This window comes from Hibiscus syriacus, unplaced genomic scaffold, assembly GCF_006381635.1.
Source record: "Hibiscus syriacus cultivar Baekdansim isolate YM2019G1 unplaced genomic scaffold, ASM638163v2 tig00111022_pilon, whole genome shotgun sequence".
Lineage (NCBI taxonomy): Eukaryota > Viridiplantae > Streptophyta > Magnoliopsida > Malvales > Malvaceae > Hibiscus > Hibiscus syriacus.
In genome coordinates, this window is record NW_024062956.1 from 4,487,134 (window position 1) to 4,507,955 (window position 20,822).

At 33.8% G+C, this 20,822-nt stretch overlaps 2 protein-coding genes across 2 annotated transcripts; both read left to right on the forward strand.

Annotated features, from left to right (window-relative positions):
• Positions 1-1,606: 1,606 nt before the first annotated feature.
• LOC120150325 (protein GLE1-like) lies at positions 1,607-7,135 on the forward strand. The gene is given in 16 exon segments (XM_039163018.1): positions 1,607-1,707; positions 1,791-1,961; positions 2,055-2,219; positions 2,353-2,473; positions 2,630-2,778; positions 2,972-3,143; positions 3,862-4,090; positions 4,446-4,555; positions 4,947-5,017; positions 5,174-5,190; positions 5,193-5,254; positions 5,621-5,695; positions 5,809-5,892; positions 6,258-6,389; positions 6,526-6,642; positions 6,774-7,135. Coding segments are annotated over 16 exon segments (1,950 nt in total). The 5' UTR covers positions 1,607-1,705; the 3' UTR covers positions 7,047-7,135.
• Positions 7,136-7,841: 706 nt separating this feature from the next.
• On the forward strand, positions 7,842-19,953 carry LOC120150494 (disease resistance protein RPM1-like). Its single transcript, XM_039163183.1, is given in 2 exon segments — positions 7,842-10,104; positions 19,390-19,953. Coding segments are annotated over 2 exon segments (2,655 nt in total). The 5' UTR covers positions 7,842-7,906; the 3' UTR covers positions 19,847-19,953.
• The last annotated feature ends 869 nt before the right edge of the window (positions 19,954-20,822 follow it).

A 20,822-nucleotide genomic window follows, 5' to 3' on the forward strand; every position in this document is an offset into this window, starting at 1 on the left:
TCTCATCAAACTTTGATTAAGTTTTATTTTTTGAACATTTTGAATATATCATTAAGTTTTAATTTTAAAATAAATAAATAAATCTCTAAATTATTTTACCAAAATCCGATCTAATTGAGCTGCAAACCCTAATGATTAGCACTTGTTTTTTCAGACAGGAAACCTACTAAACAGAACACTACGAAACAAATACATGGAGCTGAAGACTGCAAGGTGTAACTAAATATGTGCACAAAACGTTGACGTTTCAGATCATAATGTTGGGATAAGGTAGATTTTGATTATTTTATTTTTCTGACATTCATGAACCCATGATGTTTTCGATCAAAATAATAATGATTGGTTTGCTAAGGCATTGTAAAGATCATGTTCGGACATGTTCTGAAAAAGAAGGTACGTATGAAGGAATTGATGATGCAGACAGATGTTAGGGACAAAGATGCATGCATCTGTGTCACCTCCGACGCCAACATTCTCAAGCTTCAACTCATATTCTTTGTTTTGTTTCTACACAAAGGCTTGGTAATTGCTATACAAAGCAAGCTAAGCCAAAATGTAAGTTGAAATTTTTAATAGTATAAAATTTAGTATTCCTTAAAGAGGATAAATAATAGTTGGCTATTGTTATATTTTTAAAATTAACGGAAAATCATTGATAAAAAATAAAAAATTATGTATAATCAATCTATAAAAAGTATGTAAGAGTTTTATATCTAAAGAGGATGAAAATCTGTCAGAATTTTCATAAAATAAGAAAAAATGCCTTTTTATTTAGAAAAAATATGAGTTAATTGCATCGCATGTCTTCAAAGTACGACCTTCATTTTAAATTGGTCTATAAACTTTTAAATGTTCCAATTTCATTCTTAAACTACGACTATCATTCTAAATTAGTCCTCAACCTTTTTAGCATTTCAATTTCATCCCCAATTATGACCTTTATTATAAATTGGTCCCCAAATTTTTTGAACATTAAAATTGCATCCCAAACTATATGTATATACTAATCACATCCCTTCTTAATAAAATCATTAGGCCAAGTTACATTATTGTATGTTTGAAAAAAAATAAAATTTAGGTTAAACTATAGTTGAAATTTTACATACTTGGATGAATTTAGAGATAAAATTGTAATATTCAAAAGTTTGGGGACCAATTTAGAAAAAAAAGTCATAGTTTAGGGATCAAATTAGAATGTTCAAAAGAATAGGGACTAAGTTAGAATGAAAGTCATAGTTTGAGAATGAAATTAGAACATTCAAAAGTTTAAGGACCAATTTAAAATAAAAGCTATAGTTTTGGGACTTATGATGCACTTAACTCAAAAAATATTGATAAATGTATGTAGTCCTACATAAGGTGATTGTTGATATAATATTTTTTCCATAAATTTCACTTACATGTATTTTTGAACATTAAAATGAGTTGGTTTTGAAATTAGGCCATGCCCCAACGGGCTCAAAATGTTAATACACGTAAACGGAAGTTAAAAATCTAACCGTTGAAGTTGATCCACGGATCATCTGGATCCGATCCATATAACTCAAGAAGAGACTGATTGTAAGAAAAATAGAAACGCCTTGAAAAAGTTTGGCGCGTGGAATTTGGAATTCGGAGAACAACAATTTGGGGATTTTAGGGTTTTACTCTTATTTTTCGTTTCCCAATTGAACCATTAGGGTTTTAATACGTCCCCAAGACCAGAATGTAACTTTCCATTTCTTCTCATTTTTATTGAAATCAGTTATTTCTGTTTGATAAGTTGACTTATAAAATACATGATATTGTAGGGAAGTCGTTAAATTGCAAATTCGGTGTCCTCAATCCGTTAATGGAGTCGGTCTTGAACCCGACCCAGATTGGAGTTTCAGTACTCTGTTATCGGAGCTTGGTGCCTTGGAAAAGAAGCTCAATATCTCTTCTTCTACCGATCCTGTGCCTTTTACAAAAGCCAAATCAAGGTATTTTTTTTTTCTTTTCCGTCTTTGTATTTTATGTGATTGTATCGGTTGAATTAAACAATTTGTTATTTTTTCTTTTAATGTATGAAATAGAGAATTTTATGGAGAAAAAAGTACCAAGAGAAGCTCAAATGCATTTGTAATGAAAGTATCTGATGAGGAGTTTGAGGATAGTGAGAGTGAGAATGAGGAGGCTTATGATCATGATCGAGGTTTAGTGAAAGCTTCTGGATTTAAGTGCGATGAAATTTATTTAAGGTATGGATTAGGTATAACCCATTTGTTTTTATTTGTTAAATATGAAGTATTTATTTTAATTTGTTGATCAAAGAGATAAATTTTCATTGCTTCTTTTTTTTTTTTTGTAAAATTGTTTAACTTTCAATAGCAGGGACGATGAATCTGATGGTTGGCGGCCTTGTCTTGATGTCCTACCCTACTTGATGAATGAGGTGGGGTTGGTGGAGAGTGCCTTATATGAGTTAGCCAATGAGCATAATCTTGGAGTTAAGGTTTGTCGAATTAACTTATCTTGAAGAGAGCTCAAGTTTTGTGTTTTTTATATTGTGGTCATTATGAACTTGATCTTTTTGTTTCATGTGTATCTCATTGTTTTCTATAGTTCATTTATGGATTATGATATGGATTTAAAATGGACTTAACTACAGGAGGAAATTAGAAATGCAATCTCTGCATTAGAGATAGATTTGACGAGTGAGAACGAAAAGTCTTCCTCTGCACATAATAAAGTTGAGAAATATAGAGAAGCAAGGCGGGAAGTGGAGAGGAAATTTGATGTTCAGTATCAACGCAGAATGTAAGTAGGCGTTTTCTGTTTCAAATTGCTATTTACTCAGATATTCAGTATGGAATTACAGTTTCAGAACTGGGTCCTGTTGCCATCCTCCCCCTTGCTGCCTTTTTCCTTTTTTTATTGAGGCTGCATGATGTTCTATTATAGGCATGCTGTTTTGGAAACCATTTCTTAATATTTCATGAAATTACTACAGCGCAGAAGGACTTGATAATCACTTGACTGCTGTCCAGCGGGATCATGAATTCAAATCACAAATTGAGGAAAGACGAATACGAAGTGATGCAGCACATGAGGAGGCAAAGAGAAGGGAAAAGGCTCTTCAGGAAGTAAGACTACGCCAAGAAAAGGCCAAAGCAGAGGCAGAGGTTTGTTTGCACAACCCCCTAGTATGTAGTTATTAGGCCTCTAGCATTTGTGGTCTTGCACCTTTTGGTACAGGGACGTTACTAGTGCAAACTTCAATTTTTGAACTGACTGGATGTTTGTAGGATGTGGAAGCTCTCCTTTGCTAGGTTGTCATGCATGTAACTGAATTTTTAAGAAAACTTGTCTGATTGAACTTCAAAAGGATTTGGTTATTACTTATTATAGACTTCAAACAATGTTGCTTGTCACCTTGCTGGTGTTTTCTTTGTTCGTTATATGAGAGCTATGCTTCATTGCAGCGGCAAAGAAAAAAAAGAAAAAAAGGACAAATTAAATGGTTCGGTTCATTGACATACATCCATGTAAAGACGGATTTAGAGAAAAGGAGAATTCTATAACCTGTCTTAATATTTTAAAGATCACATTAATGGCATAAGTACATAAGAATAATAGCAGTATGATAAATGGTCTTGTTATTTTGCATTTCTTTTGTGTAGTTTTTGGTGGTGTTCTTATGCTTTTCTGATAGTAGATCTATTCTCTGCTACCATTTGTGAACCATTTTTCTAGAAGAAATATTATTTACTTGTAGATGCATTTTGTTTTTCTAGAAACATATATATTTTCATTACTTTAATCCTTTTAGAAACTATTTCCATTTTATAGGATTTCTTATTTCAAGGATATTCCTTTATGATTAAGAAATTTATATATTAGGTGCAGGCTAAACTTAAAGCTGAGGAAGCCAATAGAATTGCTTTGGAAGCTGAGAGGATAGCAGCAAAAGAAGCTGCAGAAAAGGAAGCAGCTAAAACCCCAAAAGCTACTACTTCTAAAGTGCCACAAACGGCAGCTTTAGGAGGCCCCAGTGCTACTAGTTCGGGAGCTTTAATTGCTCAGCCCAAGGGATCTGAAAATGATGAAACAAATAAATCACAATCAGCAGGTATGTTCGTTTTTTTTCCAGTTTAAAAACTTACGTGCATATTTGCTAATGAACATACTTATAGAACCCTGAACTGAAACACACGGACCATACAAGACCTCTGTGGCTCTGTTCTTGTAATTTCATTGCTATCCATGTTTCTAATGAATGGTTGCTAGTTTCTAGACATATTCTTTATGCTTTCCATATTTTGTCTGAGTTTTTGCACTTCATAGATTTCATCACCGGCATGCCTCTTGTAAATGTAGATGTATGTGTGTTTCTTTGTTCTAGAAAACAATATTTTTGTTCTAGGCAGTACATCAATGTGTCTCTCACGTCTATAATTTATCCGGGCTAACTGTCAACGTGTCAGGTAATATGCTCAGGTCTGCAGGGAGTGCTTTAAATCTAGAGAGGGAAAGGATGCAAAAATTAAAAGAGTTGGAAGAAATAAACCAATCACTGAGATCAAGTTTAAATCAGGTATTCCTTCCATCTATGTTTGATCTGCAACTTTGGGTTCTGTTACCTTGTAAGTTTATAAATATTTTGTAAATCCTACTTTCCTTCATTTTCTGGTATTGAACTGCAAACTACTTACATTTAGGATATTGTTGAAATTATAAATTTGGGAGGTAAATTATTGTTTTCGTACTTATCAAAAAATGTACAATGTAAAATTACTAGGAAAAAAAAACAGGGTCATTATGTTGATATGTGAGTTTCGAATTTGTATTATATCATTGAAAGTGCTTTAGATTTGTTAACATATTTTCTCTATTTGTATTATAGTATTTGGAACTGAATTTATTTCAGCGTCTCAATTTGTTTGTATGCATCAATCAATTGGTTAACCAATGTTGTGTGTTTTTAGGATTTTGGCAGCACCGAAAGGCATATTGGTAGGTTGATAAGACAAATAAGGGGTACTAAAGATAATGTTAGGTAAGTTGGTTGTGTTAAATTTTGTGGTAGTTACTCTGTCAAGTTTGTTATATTTTTCTGCATCTTGACTTGTGTTTGTTTCAAGTAGAATTTTAGTGTCCAAAGTTCCGTGATGCTGTTAGATTGATAACTCTAAATGTGAACAATCTTTTGCAGCACAAAAGCTAGTGAGCTTGTAAGATTTTCAACAATCCTGGTTGCCCTCAAACCATAAGCATTGCATCTTTTGCTAAGAAGGTAATGACAATTGTTCAGCTCTAAATGATACGTCATTCTCAAGAGCATGTACAAAAAGTCTTAACCATTAAAAAGACAAAGTTCGAATCTGGTTCCACATTGAAAGCTAATATAATCTTTTAAGATGAAACCAAATACACATAACTTAGAGAAACTGCCCAATTCTCTAATGAAATAACCAAGTAATGTAGCCATGACATGTGTGGAATTAATTCAGTCTCGAATCTCAAATCTATATTATCTGTCAGCGGATCAACAATTGTAGTTCTTTAATGTTTTGACCGCAACAAATAATTATTCTGCTTCCAGATTGTATTTGAAAATCCTTATGGTTATGGACGTGCATTTCTGTTGTTGACACTTCAGGTAGTTTCTCACTGTGAAAGCCCTGATAATTCTCCCTTTGCCTGTGGGTATGTCATTGTCCTTGTAACATCACAGGTAGATCTTTTATAGTTCCTTTTGTTTTTGGGTTTGGGAGGGGTGGAGGCTTCCCACTGATCTTGAAGTCGGAAAATTTGATTTTAACATAGAAATAATCCTTGTTTTCCCAGTTCCCACAAGCAATGGATGTACTTGTTGCTGAGCTACAAAGAGCTTGCATTTACACCGTCCCAAAGCATATATCATACTCCAAGGTAACTCTTTTTCAACATATATAGGGCATATATTTTTATCCTATTGCATGCCGTTGTGCCATACAATAGTTAGCCTATCTAGATGAGTAAAAAGCTGGCACTCAAACTTGCTCTTGTTTCCCCAGTGTTTTCATTTGTTAAACATGTGGCTCCACTTTTTTGACGTGTGTAATCATCTAAATTATTCACTTTCACCCTGTTAAGCCTTTGACCTTTACATGTTAATTTTTGGCTGAAATTTTGAGTTCAGGGTCTGTTTAGTTTTAAGCCTCTATTTATCTAGTTGTACCTGGTGTGCCTCTCCCCTGTTCTTTTTGCTGCCGCCACTACTGTTATATGTAACTCTAAGTTATTTTCTATTTCAGTCCGTATTTGAATCCAAAGAAGCTTATTGGAAGGTTCTTGGATTCCGAGAGGACGATGGGAAGATTGAAAGTAAAAAGGACTATCTGAAACGGCTGGAATCTTACATGAAGCTGTATGGGGCACTGGTTCAGGTACGTCAATGGTCATATCCAAAAGAAAGTTTTGTTTCACTCCTTATAATGCATATGGATGCTTTTGTTCTTATGGTTGTAGCATAATGACTCACTAAAAACGAACCTGCTAACCGGGATGTTTCATTAATGGCAGACCGAGGGTCGCCAAAATGTTCATGGTCTAAAGGAAGGTTGGGCATGGCTTGCTAGATTCCTAAATGCACTCCCTGCCAATAATTATACTGCTGTGGCTTTGAACGCATTCCTACAAGTAAGATTTCTCTCGGTTTACTTTTTGCATCATACTGGAAATTTAGGACTGATAAAACTAATACGGAGCTAACGTGCTCACTGAGATATAAATTTCTGTTGGATTAACGATAGATATATTTGTTTCTACAGATGGCAGGCTTTGCTCTCTACAGAAAATTCAAATCCCAGTTCATGAAATTGCTGAACATCGTCTTGGAGAACTTTCTAAGTGCCTTGAGATCCCAAGAAGATCCCGAGCTGAGGCCGATTATGGCCGAAATTCAATCCTACTTGGAAGACAAGAAATTCCTTAAAGAACCGGAGGGAAGGACTTTGCAGGGTTCTTTGCTGTCGAGTGTAATGGTGCCGGATTCGGATTATCAGGCCCCGTCCTATTATCAACACAATAGAAATTACTTCTGAGCGAATCAAGCTGAGAAATCATTTGCAAAGAGTTGTCCAAAGGCACATACGAGTACAAAGCTATTCTATTTCATACGGGTTAAGATTCTTATGCTCATACTGTATTTGAATATTTTTATATAGTATAATTTATTATATTTAAAATAAAAATCGATATGTCAGACATTTATATTAAATAAAATTTGAAGATTTTTCGATGAGTTTTAACCGAAAGAAGAATAAGAGTAGTTCAATAATCTTTTCAACCGGAGAAATCAACCAACGACGACATAATTGATGATGGTAGTCATAAGATTTTTTAGAGTTTTTCAACATGTCATGACAATTGTCATTAATGATTTAACGATTAGAATGAAAGTTTTTATTACAAAATTAAATCTAATGAAAAAATTTCGATTTGGGTGTCCAAAGTGAGAGCAGTCTAAAAATTCAACGACTATTAGTGTAGTTTAGCTTCAATTATACTAATAAATCACTTTCACTATTTGATCAAATAAATAAATAAATCACTGTCTCTCACCAAAGATCAATGGTGGTCATCCAGTCCTAAAAGGCCCTCCGTTGATTTTCAACTAAATCTCTGCAATAATTGGTAATTTTCATCTTCTTATCCAACCACAGGTTTGAATTCAAGCTGTCTGTGTCTAAATTCTTTTAAGGTTTGTGATTATAATCAATCTGCTACTTTATTTATGTCATAGCTTTTAGCTTTTATTTATTAGTGATACAAGAAATGGAAATGAAAGAGCAACTGGTTTTTCATTTGTAGTGATATATAAAGAAATCTGATATCTGTCAAGCCTTTCTCTCCTTGAAAATTTTGATTTCAACACCATTCTGTTCCTTTGGAATTGGAAACAATGGAGTTATCAATCTCTCTTGATCCCATAATGGGCAAGGTCGTTTCCGTTTTAGAAAACGAAGCCTCGTTGCTGGCAGAGGTTGTAGCTGAAATCGATGAAATCAAGCTTGAGCTCAAGGCCATTAGAGCTTTCCTTGAGGATGCTGCTGACACAAGCCTAGGAGTACCCATCTCTGAAACCGATAAACAAAGGGTCGAAAGCGTGAGAGACATTGCCTACCAAGTTGAAGACGTTGTCGACGAATTCATGTACCACTTCAACAAGCAACAACATTGGAGGGGTAAAACCTCCAGGTTTTTCTTGAAGCTTATTCATTTTCCCAAGCATCTGTTGGTCAAGCATCGAGAAGCCCTCCAGTTACATGACATCAACAAGAGGATCAAAAGCATTGCAGAGAGAAATCAACGATACCGGGTTTCTTTGTCAGGATCAAGACAATCTGATGAGCAAATGAGAGGACAATATCATAACAACTGGGTGAAGAATCTGAGTGAATCTACTCTATTTTTTAAAGATGAAGATCTTGTTGGAATCAATAAGGCACAAACTGAGTTACTGGGATGTCTGATGGATCAAGAGCTTCAAAGGACCGTGATTTCTGTGGTCGGGATGGGCGGTATAGGTAAAACAACTCTCGTCGCCAACACTTTCAACAGGCAAGTTATTAAGCAACATTTCGATTGTCGTGCCTGGATCACTGTCTCACAACAATATGTTGTCACAGAGCCATTCAAATGCATCATCAAAGAGCTCTACGGCAAGGCAAAAGAAAAAATGGATCCATTGATCAACCTAGACTCCATGAGTTATCGAGATTTGGTGGAGGCACTGGTGAACTTCTTGCAGCCAAGGAGGTATCTAATTGTGGTTGATGATGTTTGGAACACTAATTTATGGCAAGATATCAGCATAGCACTTCCTGCCAATATGAATGGAAGCCGAATCTTGCTTACTACACGGAAGGAAGATGTTGCATCTTTTGAATTTGGAGTTGTAAAGCACATCTTTCCGCTTAAACACTTACCGTTTGAAGAGAGTATGACCCTTTTTTGCAAGAAAGCTTTTGTTGGCAAAGGTGGACAATGCCCACCATATCTTGAATCTTCAGCAAGAAATTTGGTTGCAAAATGTCAAGGCTTGCCATTAGCTATTGTGGCCTTGGGCAGTTTGATGGCTTCCAAAAGTTTTATTGTTGAATGGAATGGAGTTTATAACAACTAAAATCGGGAGCTAAGCTAAAACGATGCATATTTTGAAAGGCTCAAGTATATTTCATTGCTTAGCTACCATGATTTGTCTTACACACTTAAGCAATGTTTCCAATACTGTTGCATATTCCCAGAAGATTATGAGATTAAACAGAAAAGGCTCATTAGACTTTGGATGGCTGAAGGCTTTGTTGAACCGTTAAAAGAAACACTCCCAGAAGTTGTTGCAGAGAGATACATATCTGAGTTGATTTGCAGAGGCTTGCTTCAAGTTGAGAGCAGGAATCCATCAGGGAGGCCCAAAGCATTTAAGATGCATGACATTTTGCGGGAGTTTTCTGTTTCCATATCAAAATCCATAAAGTTTGTTGCCAAATCTGATGGGAAAGAAGAAGTGGAAGACGATGGAATCCGTCGTTGTTCAATTGAAGCAAAGGGGAATGAGATGAAAGCTACAAGGAAGACTGCACTATCTCGGGTTTGTTCATTGTTTGTTTTTGCCGTCAATGAAACCTCTAAATCTTCCGTCAATAGACTGCCCTCTGGTTTTAAATTGATGGGAGTGTTGGATTTGGAAGACATTCCAATCAAGGAACTCCCAGATGAATTGGTGGATTTATTCAATTTGAGATATCTTAACCTGACAAGAACTCAAGTGAAAGAGCTTCCGAAATCCATCGGCAAGCTTTACAATTTACAGTCTCTAATTATGAAAGAGACTCAAATAAAAGAGCTTCCTTCAGGAATTGTGAAGCTGAAAAATCTTCGATATCTTGTTGCTTATGGTTACAATGCAGAAAAACCAACCGCATTTGACTATTGGTTTGGCCCAGTAGTTCCGTCCAACATTTGTTTACTAGACAACTTACAAGTTTTGATGGCTGTGGAATCAAGAGGTGATTTCATCAAACAACTCAGCAAATTGACTCAAGTGAGAGACCTTGACGTTATTAATTTGAAGGAAACTGATGAGGAAAACTTGTGCTTTGCCATTGGAAAAATGATGCAGCTTCAATCCTTAAGGGTTAAATCATGTAATGAAGATGAGCAAGTGAAGATGGAAGCTCTTAAATCAGTTCCCCCTGACCTTCAGAAACTTGCACTATTTGGGAAATTGGAGAAGGTACCACAATGGTTTAACTCACTAGACAACCTCACAGGCTTGGATTTATATTGGTCTAGATTGAGGGATGATTTTCTCCCTCACATCCAAGCATTGCCTAATCTTAGAGAACTTGAACTACTAAATGCATATGAAGGAGAGCGATTATACTTCCTTGAAGGATTCCAAAATCTTAAGATTTTAAAAATTGTCGCTTGCCCTCAATTGAAAGAAATTGTGATCGACAAAGGAGTGATGTCTGCTCTTTAAAAGCTAAATATCGTTGAATGCCACGAGTTCACGACACTGCCACATGGTTGGGAAAGTCTACCTGATCTAAACAAAGTTTTTTTGTGTAACGTGTCGCCTGATCTTATTCAGAAAATATGCAAATCAAAAGGGATGGATCGACAAACAATCACAGCCATCGTGTTAGGTAGACAAGAAGGCACTGAAGCCATATTCAATATAACGAGATGGCTTGGATGAAATGCTTGCAGGGTAAGTAGCAATATATTCAATAGCCCAAGTCATATTCATTCGTTCAGTTTACTCTACCTAACTGCCCGAAAATGTATTCTCATTCTATTTCAGGTTATTGTGAAGCAGAGCATGATTTATGATTCCAGAGCCATTGTTCAGTTGCTGTTGTTGCAGAATAAAGCCCAGGGCTTATGTTTTATGTTTCAAAGAATATTGTGTTTTGTTCATTCTGTAAAATTGACATCCTTCTATATATGTTGCTATTGGTTTCTTGGTTTGGATAAATATTATTTGCTATCATCATTGTTTCTAAATCCAGGGCTTCCTTCCCACTGATCTTAAAATGGGAAATTATGATTAACATAGAAATAATCCTTGTTTGCCCAGTTCCCACAAGCGATGGATGCACTTGTTGCTAAGCTACAATGAGCTTGCCTTTACACTGTCCCAAAGCATACATGATACTCAAAGGTAACTCTTCTTCAACATATGTAGGGCATATTTTTTTATTATTTTGCTTGCCGATGTTCCATACACTAGTTAGCCTACCCAGATGAGTTAAAAGCTGGCACTCAAACTTACCCTGGTTTCCCCAGTGTTTTCTTTTGTTAAACATGTAGCTCCTCTTCTTTGACATGTGTAATCATCCAAATTACTTGCTTTCACCCTGTTAAGCATTTACACACACTACAAGAAATTTCTATTATTGTGACAAATTTAATTTTGTCAAAATTAATTTTGTCACTATTAGTAGCTTTTTGGTGACAAAATAAATAATCGTCACATTAGATTAAAAAAAGATATACAATTATGACAAAAGTTAAAATCTTCATAATAATTTGTCACAATTAGCAAACATGTGTAACATGTGGTAACAAAATAAATTTTATTACGAATTTTTGTCACAAATGTTTCCCTCCAATTTTTTTACTCCAAATTAAAGGCATGTAGTGAAAAATTTTGTAACTAAAAGTTTTAGTAACTATGACAGAAAAAATTGTCACAACAAATAATGAGATTTAGATTTGTTGTGACAAATTTTGTTTGTGATTATATATTTTAATTATAGTGACAAAATGTATAGTCATAAATGATTATCTCCAATTTTTTGTACAAAAACAAAATCATATAGTGACATGATTTGTAGCTAAAGTTATAATTATTGTTACAAAAAAAGTTGTTACAACAAATAATGAGATTCAAGTTTTTAATAAAAAACAGTGTTTGTCATTATATGTTTTAATTATATTGACAAAATATATTGTCACAAAGATTTCCTCCATATTTTTGCGCCAAAAAGTCATATATTGACAAATTTTGTAACTATAAATGTTAATAATTATTACAAAAACATTGCCACAAAAAATAATGATATTCACGTTTTTGTAACAAATTATATTTGTAGTTATAAATTTTAGCTATAGTGATAGTATATATTGTCCTAACTATTTTTCTCCACTTTTTTGTTTCAAAAGTTGACAATTTTTATAATTATAATTTATAGTTATTGTTATAGAAAAAAATTATCACATCAACTAATAAAATTTAAGTTTTTTTGTAATTAATTATTTATGTACTTATATATTTTAATTATTATAAAAAATTATATTATCAAAACCATTTTCCCCTATTTTTAGTGTCAAAATGTTATATAGTAACAAAATATATTGTCATAAAAATTCTCCATATTTGTTTGCGTAAAAAAATCATATAATAACAATTTTTGTAAGTATAAGTGTTTAATTATTACAAGAAACATTGTCACAAAAAATAATGGTATTCATATTTTTGTGACAAATTATACTTGTAATTATAAATTTTAATTATAGTGATAACATATATTGTGATAAATATTTTCTCCAATTTTTTTGTTTCAAAAAGTTATATTGATAAGTTTTGTAATTATAATTTATAGTTATTGTTATAAAAAATATTATCACATCAGATAATAAAATTCAAGTTTTTTGTAATCAATTATTTTTGTAGTTACATATTTTAATCATTATGAAAAATTATATTATCATAAACATTCTGCCTTTTTTTGTGCCAAAAATGTTATATAGTTATTGTTATAGAAAAAGTATAACAAAAAAATATTTTTTAATTAATAAATGATTTTAGTTTTTTATGAAAAAATATGTTCGTAGTTATACATTTTGATTATAATGATAAAATATAATTATTACTGTTGAGTCATTTGAAAAAGATGAAATAGAGGTACTAAACATAATAAATTTAGCCAAAATAAAAATTTATGTCAAATTTATCTACTAGTAAACTAGTAATCTTTGAATGAAATAGTTTTTTAAAATAACTACTAAAAATTATTAAAATATTAACGAGCTGCTCGCGAACTTATGAATCGAGTTAAATTTTATTCGACTCAGCTCATTAAGATCTCGAGTATAGTTAACCCGAGTTGAACTTTTACCGAGTAGATAATCAGCCATAAAACCCAAAAGGAGAATATCAGCCCAATTGACCCATTAAAATGCTGAAAAATAAAGTATTTCACTTTTGCTAAACCCTTTTCCATTTCTCTGTCAACAGCCGCTGCAGACTCTCTCTCTAGGGTTTCAAGGTCATTCTTCGTAGTATACTAATGGTGTTTTAAAAAATGGTGTTTTGAAAAATGTCAGGGTAAGTGAAAAATAGGGCTACATTAAAATGCTTCGTAGTATACAAGGGATTTATCCTTTTGTTTTCGGTTATTTTTCAGGTGGATTTATTTTGAACTTCACTAGCATTTGTATCGATGAGTTTGACGGAATTGTCTTTGGGGGGCGAGATGAGATCAGTATCTGGAGATGTACAAAAAGTCAATAGAGGATCCCGCTGGATTTTGGTCAGACATTGCCTTATCGGAGTTCTATTGGAAGCAAAAATGGAGAGATCAGGTCTACTCTGAGAATCTCGATGTCAATTATGAGAATCTCGATGTCAATAAAGAAAATATCAAGATCGAGGTATTTCTCTCTATCCTTGTTCTTTCTTTCTTTCTTTTTTTTTTTGGATTTATTTAGTTTAGCATTAAAGTCAACGCTGATTGGATTACTTTATTTTTGGGGTTTTGCCAATGGTTCAAAGGCGGGATCACCAATATATGCTACAATTGCTTAGACAGAAACATCGATGTTGGGCTTGGAGACAAAATCGCCCTTTACTGGGAATCCAATGAACCTGGCTTTGATGCCCATTTAACTTACTCCCAGCCACTGCACCGAGTTTGCCGGTTTCTTCAACTTTATATTAATTCTCCGCATTTTACAACTTCTTCAATTGGAATCACATCTGATTTATTGTCGTCTTCTCTGCAGCTCGCTAACTACCTGAAAAGTATTGGAGTTAAGAAGGGTGATGCTCTTATTGTTTATTTGCATATGTTTTGGAACACCCGATTACCATGCTCGCCTGTCCTCGCATTGGTGCAGTTCACTCGGTACGCACCCCTTCTTGCACATAAATAAGATGAACAATGTGAAACAATTTACTATACCATAAGAGATTATTTTGTTAATTTGTATTTTTTATTATTGAATAAATTCCCAACTCCTTTTCCTTTTCAAGTTGTATTTACTGGATTTTCTTCAGATTCTCTTGCCCTACGAATAGTGGACTGCCAACCAAAAGTTGTTATTACTTGTAATGCTGTTAAAAGAGGCCCTAAGGCCATCCATCTCAAGGACATTGTTGATGCTGCCCTTATTGAATCGGCCAATAATGGATTCCCCATAGGTTGGTTTACATTAAGAAACCAGTATCTGATTTGAAGATGATTTCCTCCATAGTAGTTCATGCATATTCAGAGTTTAAACTGGATCAAACCTATTTTCTCTATTGAATCTTAGGTCTTTTACATAAGACAATGCTTTGGAGCACTTATCTTTTACCTAAATTTTGTTTTTCATATCAATGAAAATATTGGGCTACAATATCCCCTTCTGCTACTGTTCCTTCTATTATATTCAGAATGTTTTAATAGCTCAGAGTGGTTGCCAATTTTCCTTACATTCCTGATGGAAAGTACCGTATGCTAGCCAAATATGGCTTAACATAACTGATGTAGAGCATGATTGATGTTAATCAAGTTGGTAAGTATTTGTGACAAATAATATTCTTTCACAATAACAAATTGTAACAAATGATTTAGTCACAATAACACGTTAAATTTAGTCAAAGTAAAAAGTTATGTCGAACTTATTTCGTCCTAATATTTTGTCAAAATAAAAAATTGTGACAAATTTATTTAATCAAAATAACAATTTATAACGAATATTAATTTCTCATTATAAAAAATTGTGACAAATAATATTCTTTCACAATAACAAATTGTAATAAAATTATTTAGTCACAGTAAAAAGTTATAAAAAATATTTAGTAATGAAATAAAAGTAGTGAGAAAATAAATTTTGTTTAATACGTCTTTTTGTCACAAAAATCTTTTTTTGTTTAATGTTATAATTTAACTTAATTGTGATGAAATTTACTTTTTGTGTTAAAATAATTATTTTATTTTAACAAATATTTTGTCTATGTAAGTTACATTTAGTGACGAATTAATGTTATAATTTAACTTAATTGTGATGAAATTTACTTTTTGTGTTAAAACAATTATTTTATTTTAACAAATATTTTGTCTATGTAAGTTACATTTAGTGACGAAATAGCAAATGCGACAATAATTTTTGTTGCCTTATGTATTTTCGTCACAAAAACCTTTTATATTTGATGTTTAAATACAAGTTAGTTATGACAAAATGTACTTCTCGTGACGAAATAGCTAATTAATTGTGACAAATATTTTATTATGATAAATTAATTATAGTAACGAAATTTCATTGTTACAATAAATATTATACAACGGTAACGAACACAATTTTGTCACAATATACTTTACATGACAAGGTTGTTCTAATAAACATGGCAACAAAATAAAATTGGTCAGAATAAATATATCATGACAAATTTAGTACTTTTAGTGATAAATAATTTTGTTGAAACAATAAAAATTTCTTGTAGTGACACCTTTAATAACGGTAGTCATTAGGTTTTTTAGAGTTTTTTAACGTTAATGATTTAACGATTTAATAACTAAAATGAAAGTTTTTATTACGACAGTAACTCCAATGATTTATTTATTTATTTCGATGATCAAAGTGAAAGCACTCTAAACATTGAATGAGTATTAGTGTAAGTTATCCTTTATTATACTAATAAATCACTTTCATATTGATCAAAATAAATAAATTTCATGTCTCCCACTAGAGACCAGAGATTATGTTTTATGCTTTGAATAAAACCCAATTCCAGAGTCTTTGTTCAGTTGTTGCAGAAAAAGCCCAGGGATTATGTTTTATGTTTTGAATAATGTTTTGATCATTCTGTAACATTGGCATCTTTCTATATTTGTTGCTAATATGGTTCCTTGGTTTGGATAATATTATTCGCTATCATCATTCTCTCAAAACTTTGTTATAAGATTGAGTTTAATTGGTGTTCTATTATAATGCATATTTTCTTTTCTTTTTTTCAAACTTTATTAAATTATGTTTTAATCAATCAGTCTAATCAAAATAAAAATTAATATATAGAAATAATCCTTGTTTGTCGAGTTCCCACAAGCGATGGATGCACTTGTTGCTGAGCTACAAAGAGCTTGCATTTACACCGTCCCAAAGCATATATCGTACTCCAAGGTAACTCTTCTTCAACATATGTAGGGCATATATTTTTTATCCTTCTGCTTGCCGGTGTGACATACACCAGTAGCCTAGCCAGGTGAGTAAAAAGCTGGCACTCAAAGTTGCCCTTGTTTGCCTGGTGTTTTCATTTGCTAAACATGTAGCTCCTCTTCTTTGACATGTGTAATCATCTAAATTACTCGCTTTCACCCTGTTGAGAATTTACACACCTTTGACCTTAACATGTTAATTTTTGGATGAAGTTACGAGTTCAAGTTCTGTTTAGTTTTAAGCCTCCATTTATCTAGTTGTTCTTCTCGAAAGGTTAAACATGAATAATTTGAATTGTGTCTGTTGCTGTTCTTTATTGCTTTGTCTTTTGATTTTTTTTATTTTGCTTTGTTTTGGTTTGAAGTGTGGCACAGTTGGGTAAATATAAAATATAAAATATAAAAGAAATAACCAATCAAACAAATTTTTATTCAAACTCATTTGGTTTGGTAAATATAAAATATTAAAGAAATAACCAATCTTAATCAAGTCAAATATAAAAATGGTGGTAAATCACTTTCATGTCTCCTACTAGGTTAATCCATACATTCACTAAAGACCTAAAAGACCTAACCTTTTACTTTCAACTAAATCTCTGCAATAATTGCTCTTATTCTCACCCAACCACATGTTAGAATTCAAGCCAAGTCTAAAAGCTTTTTTAAGGTTTGTGATTATAATCAATCTGATACTTTATTTATGTCATTTGCAGAGATATACATATAGAAGATCTGATACCTGTCGAGCCTTTCAACATCATTCTCCTCCTTCGGAATTGGAAGCAACGGAGTTATCAAGCTCTCTTGATCCCATAACAGGCAAGCTCATCTCTGTATTAGAAACTGAAGCTTACTTGCTGGCAGAGGTTGGAGCTGAAATTGATGAAATCAAGCTTGAGCTCAAGGCCATTACAACTTTCCTTGAGGATGTTGACAGAAGCCTAGGAGTAGTACCCATCTCTGAAACCGATAAACAATGAGTCGCAATCGTTAGAGACATTGCCTATGAAGTTGAAGACGTGGTCGACGAATTCATGTTCCACTTCAACAAGCAACAACAATGGAGGGGTAAACCCACCAGGTTTTTCTTGAAGCTTATTCATTTTCCCAAAACTTTATTGTTCAGGCATCGAATAGCTGTCCAGTTACAAAAAAGAATCAAAAGCATTGCAGAGAGAAACCAATGATATCCTATTTCTCGATCATAATCAAGAAAATCTGATAAGCAAATTCGAGGAGAATATCATCGTAACAACTTGGTGAAGAATCTGAGTGAATCTACTCTCTTTTTAAAGATGTCGATCTTGATGGAATCGACAAGGCAAAAATGAGTTACTGAGATGGCTGTTGGATGAAGAGCTTCAAAGGATCGTGATTTCTGTGGTTGGGATGGGCGGTCTAGGTAAAACAACTCTCGTCGCCAACGCTTTCAACAAACAAGTTGTCAAGCAACATTTTGATTGTTGTGCTTGGATCACTGTCTCACAACAATATATTGTCACAGAACTATTCAAATGCATCATAAAAGAGCTCTAGGCAAGGCAAAAGAAAAAGTGGATCCAGTGATCAACCTAGACTCCATGAGTTATCGAGATTTGGTGGAGGCACTGCTGAACTTCTTGCAGCCAAGGAGGTATCTAATTGTGGTTGATGATGTTTGGAGCACTAATTTGTGGCAAGATATCAGCATAGCACTTCCTGCCAATATGAATGGAAGCCGGATCTTGCTTACTACACGGAAGGATGACATTACTTCCTTTGAATTTGGAGTTGTAAAACACATCTTTCCTCTTAAACACTTACCGTTTGAAGAGAGTACGACTCTTTTTGCAAGAAAGCTTTTGTTGGAAAGGTGGACAATGCCCACCATATCTTGAACCTTCAGCAAGAAAGCTGGTTGCAGAATGTCAAGGCTTGCCATTAGCTATTGTGGCCTTGGGCGGTTTGATGGCTTCCAAGAGCTCGATTGCCGGATGGAATGGAGTTTATGACAACTTAAATCAGGAGCTAAGCGAAAATGATACATATTTTGAAAGGCTCAAGTATATTTCATTGCTTAGCTACCATGATTTGTCTTACACACATGAACAATGTTTCTTATATTGTTGCATATTCCCAGAAGATTATGAGATTAGACGTAAAAGGCTCATTAGACTTTGGATGGCTGAAGGCTTTGTTGAACCGCTAAAAGAAACACTTCCAGAAGTTGTTGCAGAGAGATACCTATCCGAGTTGATTTGTAGAGGCTTGCTTCAAGTTGAGAGGAGGAATGAATCAGGGAGGCCCAGAGCGTTGAAGATGCACGACATTTTGCGGGAGTTTTCTGTTTCCATATCAAAATCCATAAAGTGTGCTGCCAGATCTGATGGGAAAGAAGAAGTAGAAGATGGTGGAATCCGTCGTTGGTCAATTGAAGCAAAGGAGAAAGAGATGAAAGCTGCAAGCGAGACTGCACTATCTCGAGTTCGATCATTGTTTGTTTTTGCTGTGGATGAAACCTCTAAATCTTCCTTCAATAGACTGCCATCTGGTTTTAAATTGATGAGAGTGTTGGATTTGGAAGACATTCTAATCAAGGAACTCCCAGATGAACTGATGAATTTATTCAATTTGAGATATCTTAACCTAACAAGAACTCAACTGAAAGAGCTTCCGAAATCCATCGGGAAGCTTTATAATTTACAGTCTCTAGTTATGAAGGAGACTCAAATCAAAGAGCTTCCTGCAGGAATTGTGAAGCTGAAAAATCTCCGATATCTTATTGCTTATGGTTGCACTGCATCTGACGGTGCGTTTGGCCCGGTAGTTCCATCCAACATCCGTTTGCTAAGCAACTTACATGTTTGACCTTTGTGGAAGTAAGAGGCGATTTTATCAAACAACTCAGCAAGATGGTACAATTGAGAAGGCTTCACCTTACCAATGTGAAGGAAACTAATGTGAACTATTTATGCTCAGCCATTGCAAAAATGATACACCTTCGATCCTTAGGGGTGAAGTTATGTAATGAAGATGAGCAACTGAAGATGGATGCACTTGAATCAGCTCCCCCTGCTCTTGAGAAACTTGTATTAGTTGGGAAATTGGAGAAGGTACCGCACTGGTTTAACTCGCTCAACAGCCTCAGGCGATTGTCTCTAGGCGAGTCTAGATTGAGGGATGATTTTCTCCCTCACATCCAAGCATTGCCTAATCTTGGAGAACTCGGACTACTAAATGCATATTTGGGAGATCGATTATGCTTCCTAGAAGGATTCCAAAAGCTTAAGGTTTTAACAATTGAGAGATGCCCTGGATTGAAAGAAATTGTGATCAATAAAGGAGTTATGCAAGTCTGCAAGAGCCGTCTATCATTGGTTGCCCAAGCGTTATTCATTCATTCAATTGATTTCACTCTACCAAACTGCCTGTAAATGTGTTCCTTTTCTATTTCAGGTTATATTGTGAAGCAAAACATGGTTGATGATTCCAGAGCCTTTGTTCAGTTGATGTTATTGCAGAAAAAACTCATACTCTACAATGTTGATGTTATTGCAGAAAAGCTTAAATACTCTACAATTGTTGATGCTCAAACTTGTGATTTATATATATGACATTCATCCTTTTAACCAGTGAGATAGTTTGGTTTGTGTTTAATTAATTGGATTTTCTTTCATTGTTTTTCTAATTTTCTACATTATATAACTAAATATTATATAAAATAACAAGGTATTCAAATAACAAATTTTAAAATTTTCTACACATCAATTGATTTTTTTTAAATATAGTGTTTTTAAAAGATAAAATCTATAATTAATTTTATTGTACTTTTAAATGATAAGAGGTATAGTTAAATTTAAATAATTATTTATTATTAAATATGTTTACAATATTAGAGGATGGGTTTGAGAGGCTGGTTCCTTACAACGTAATATGGTGACAAGGGTGTCTGCGGCATTGTTCACCTTCGACGATTTCGACACACGGTCTTATTGATGATGATGATGATGAGCTAGGATGTCGGTCTCGATACTGGTTGTAACCAAGTCGTGGCAACAAACATCCGGTGGATACTACGTTGCTGGGCATTGTTTCATCAGGAACTTCGATTAAAATGTAGGATGATGGTTTTAATATGCCGATAAGCTATTCTAATAATGAACATATATGAATGGAACTATGTAAAAGCAAAGGGATGATGCAGGGTAGTTAGTCAAAAGAGGATCAATCAGCTTCATGGAAACTTCACGTAAAGGCAAAGAATCAAACATAAACTACCTAAGGGAGGCATTGATTCTTGCTACTTGGAGTTTTGCCTAGATATACTGTTTTCCAAGCCATAAAATTTATTTTTGGGCATGGCAACAAGATATGTCCACTGGCCTAGTCATGACCACTTCCCACATTCGA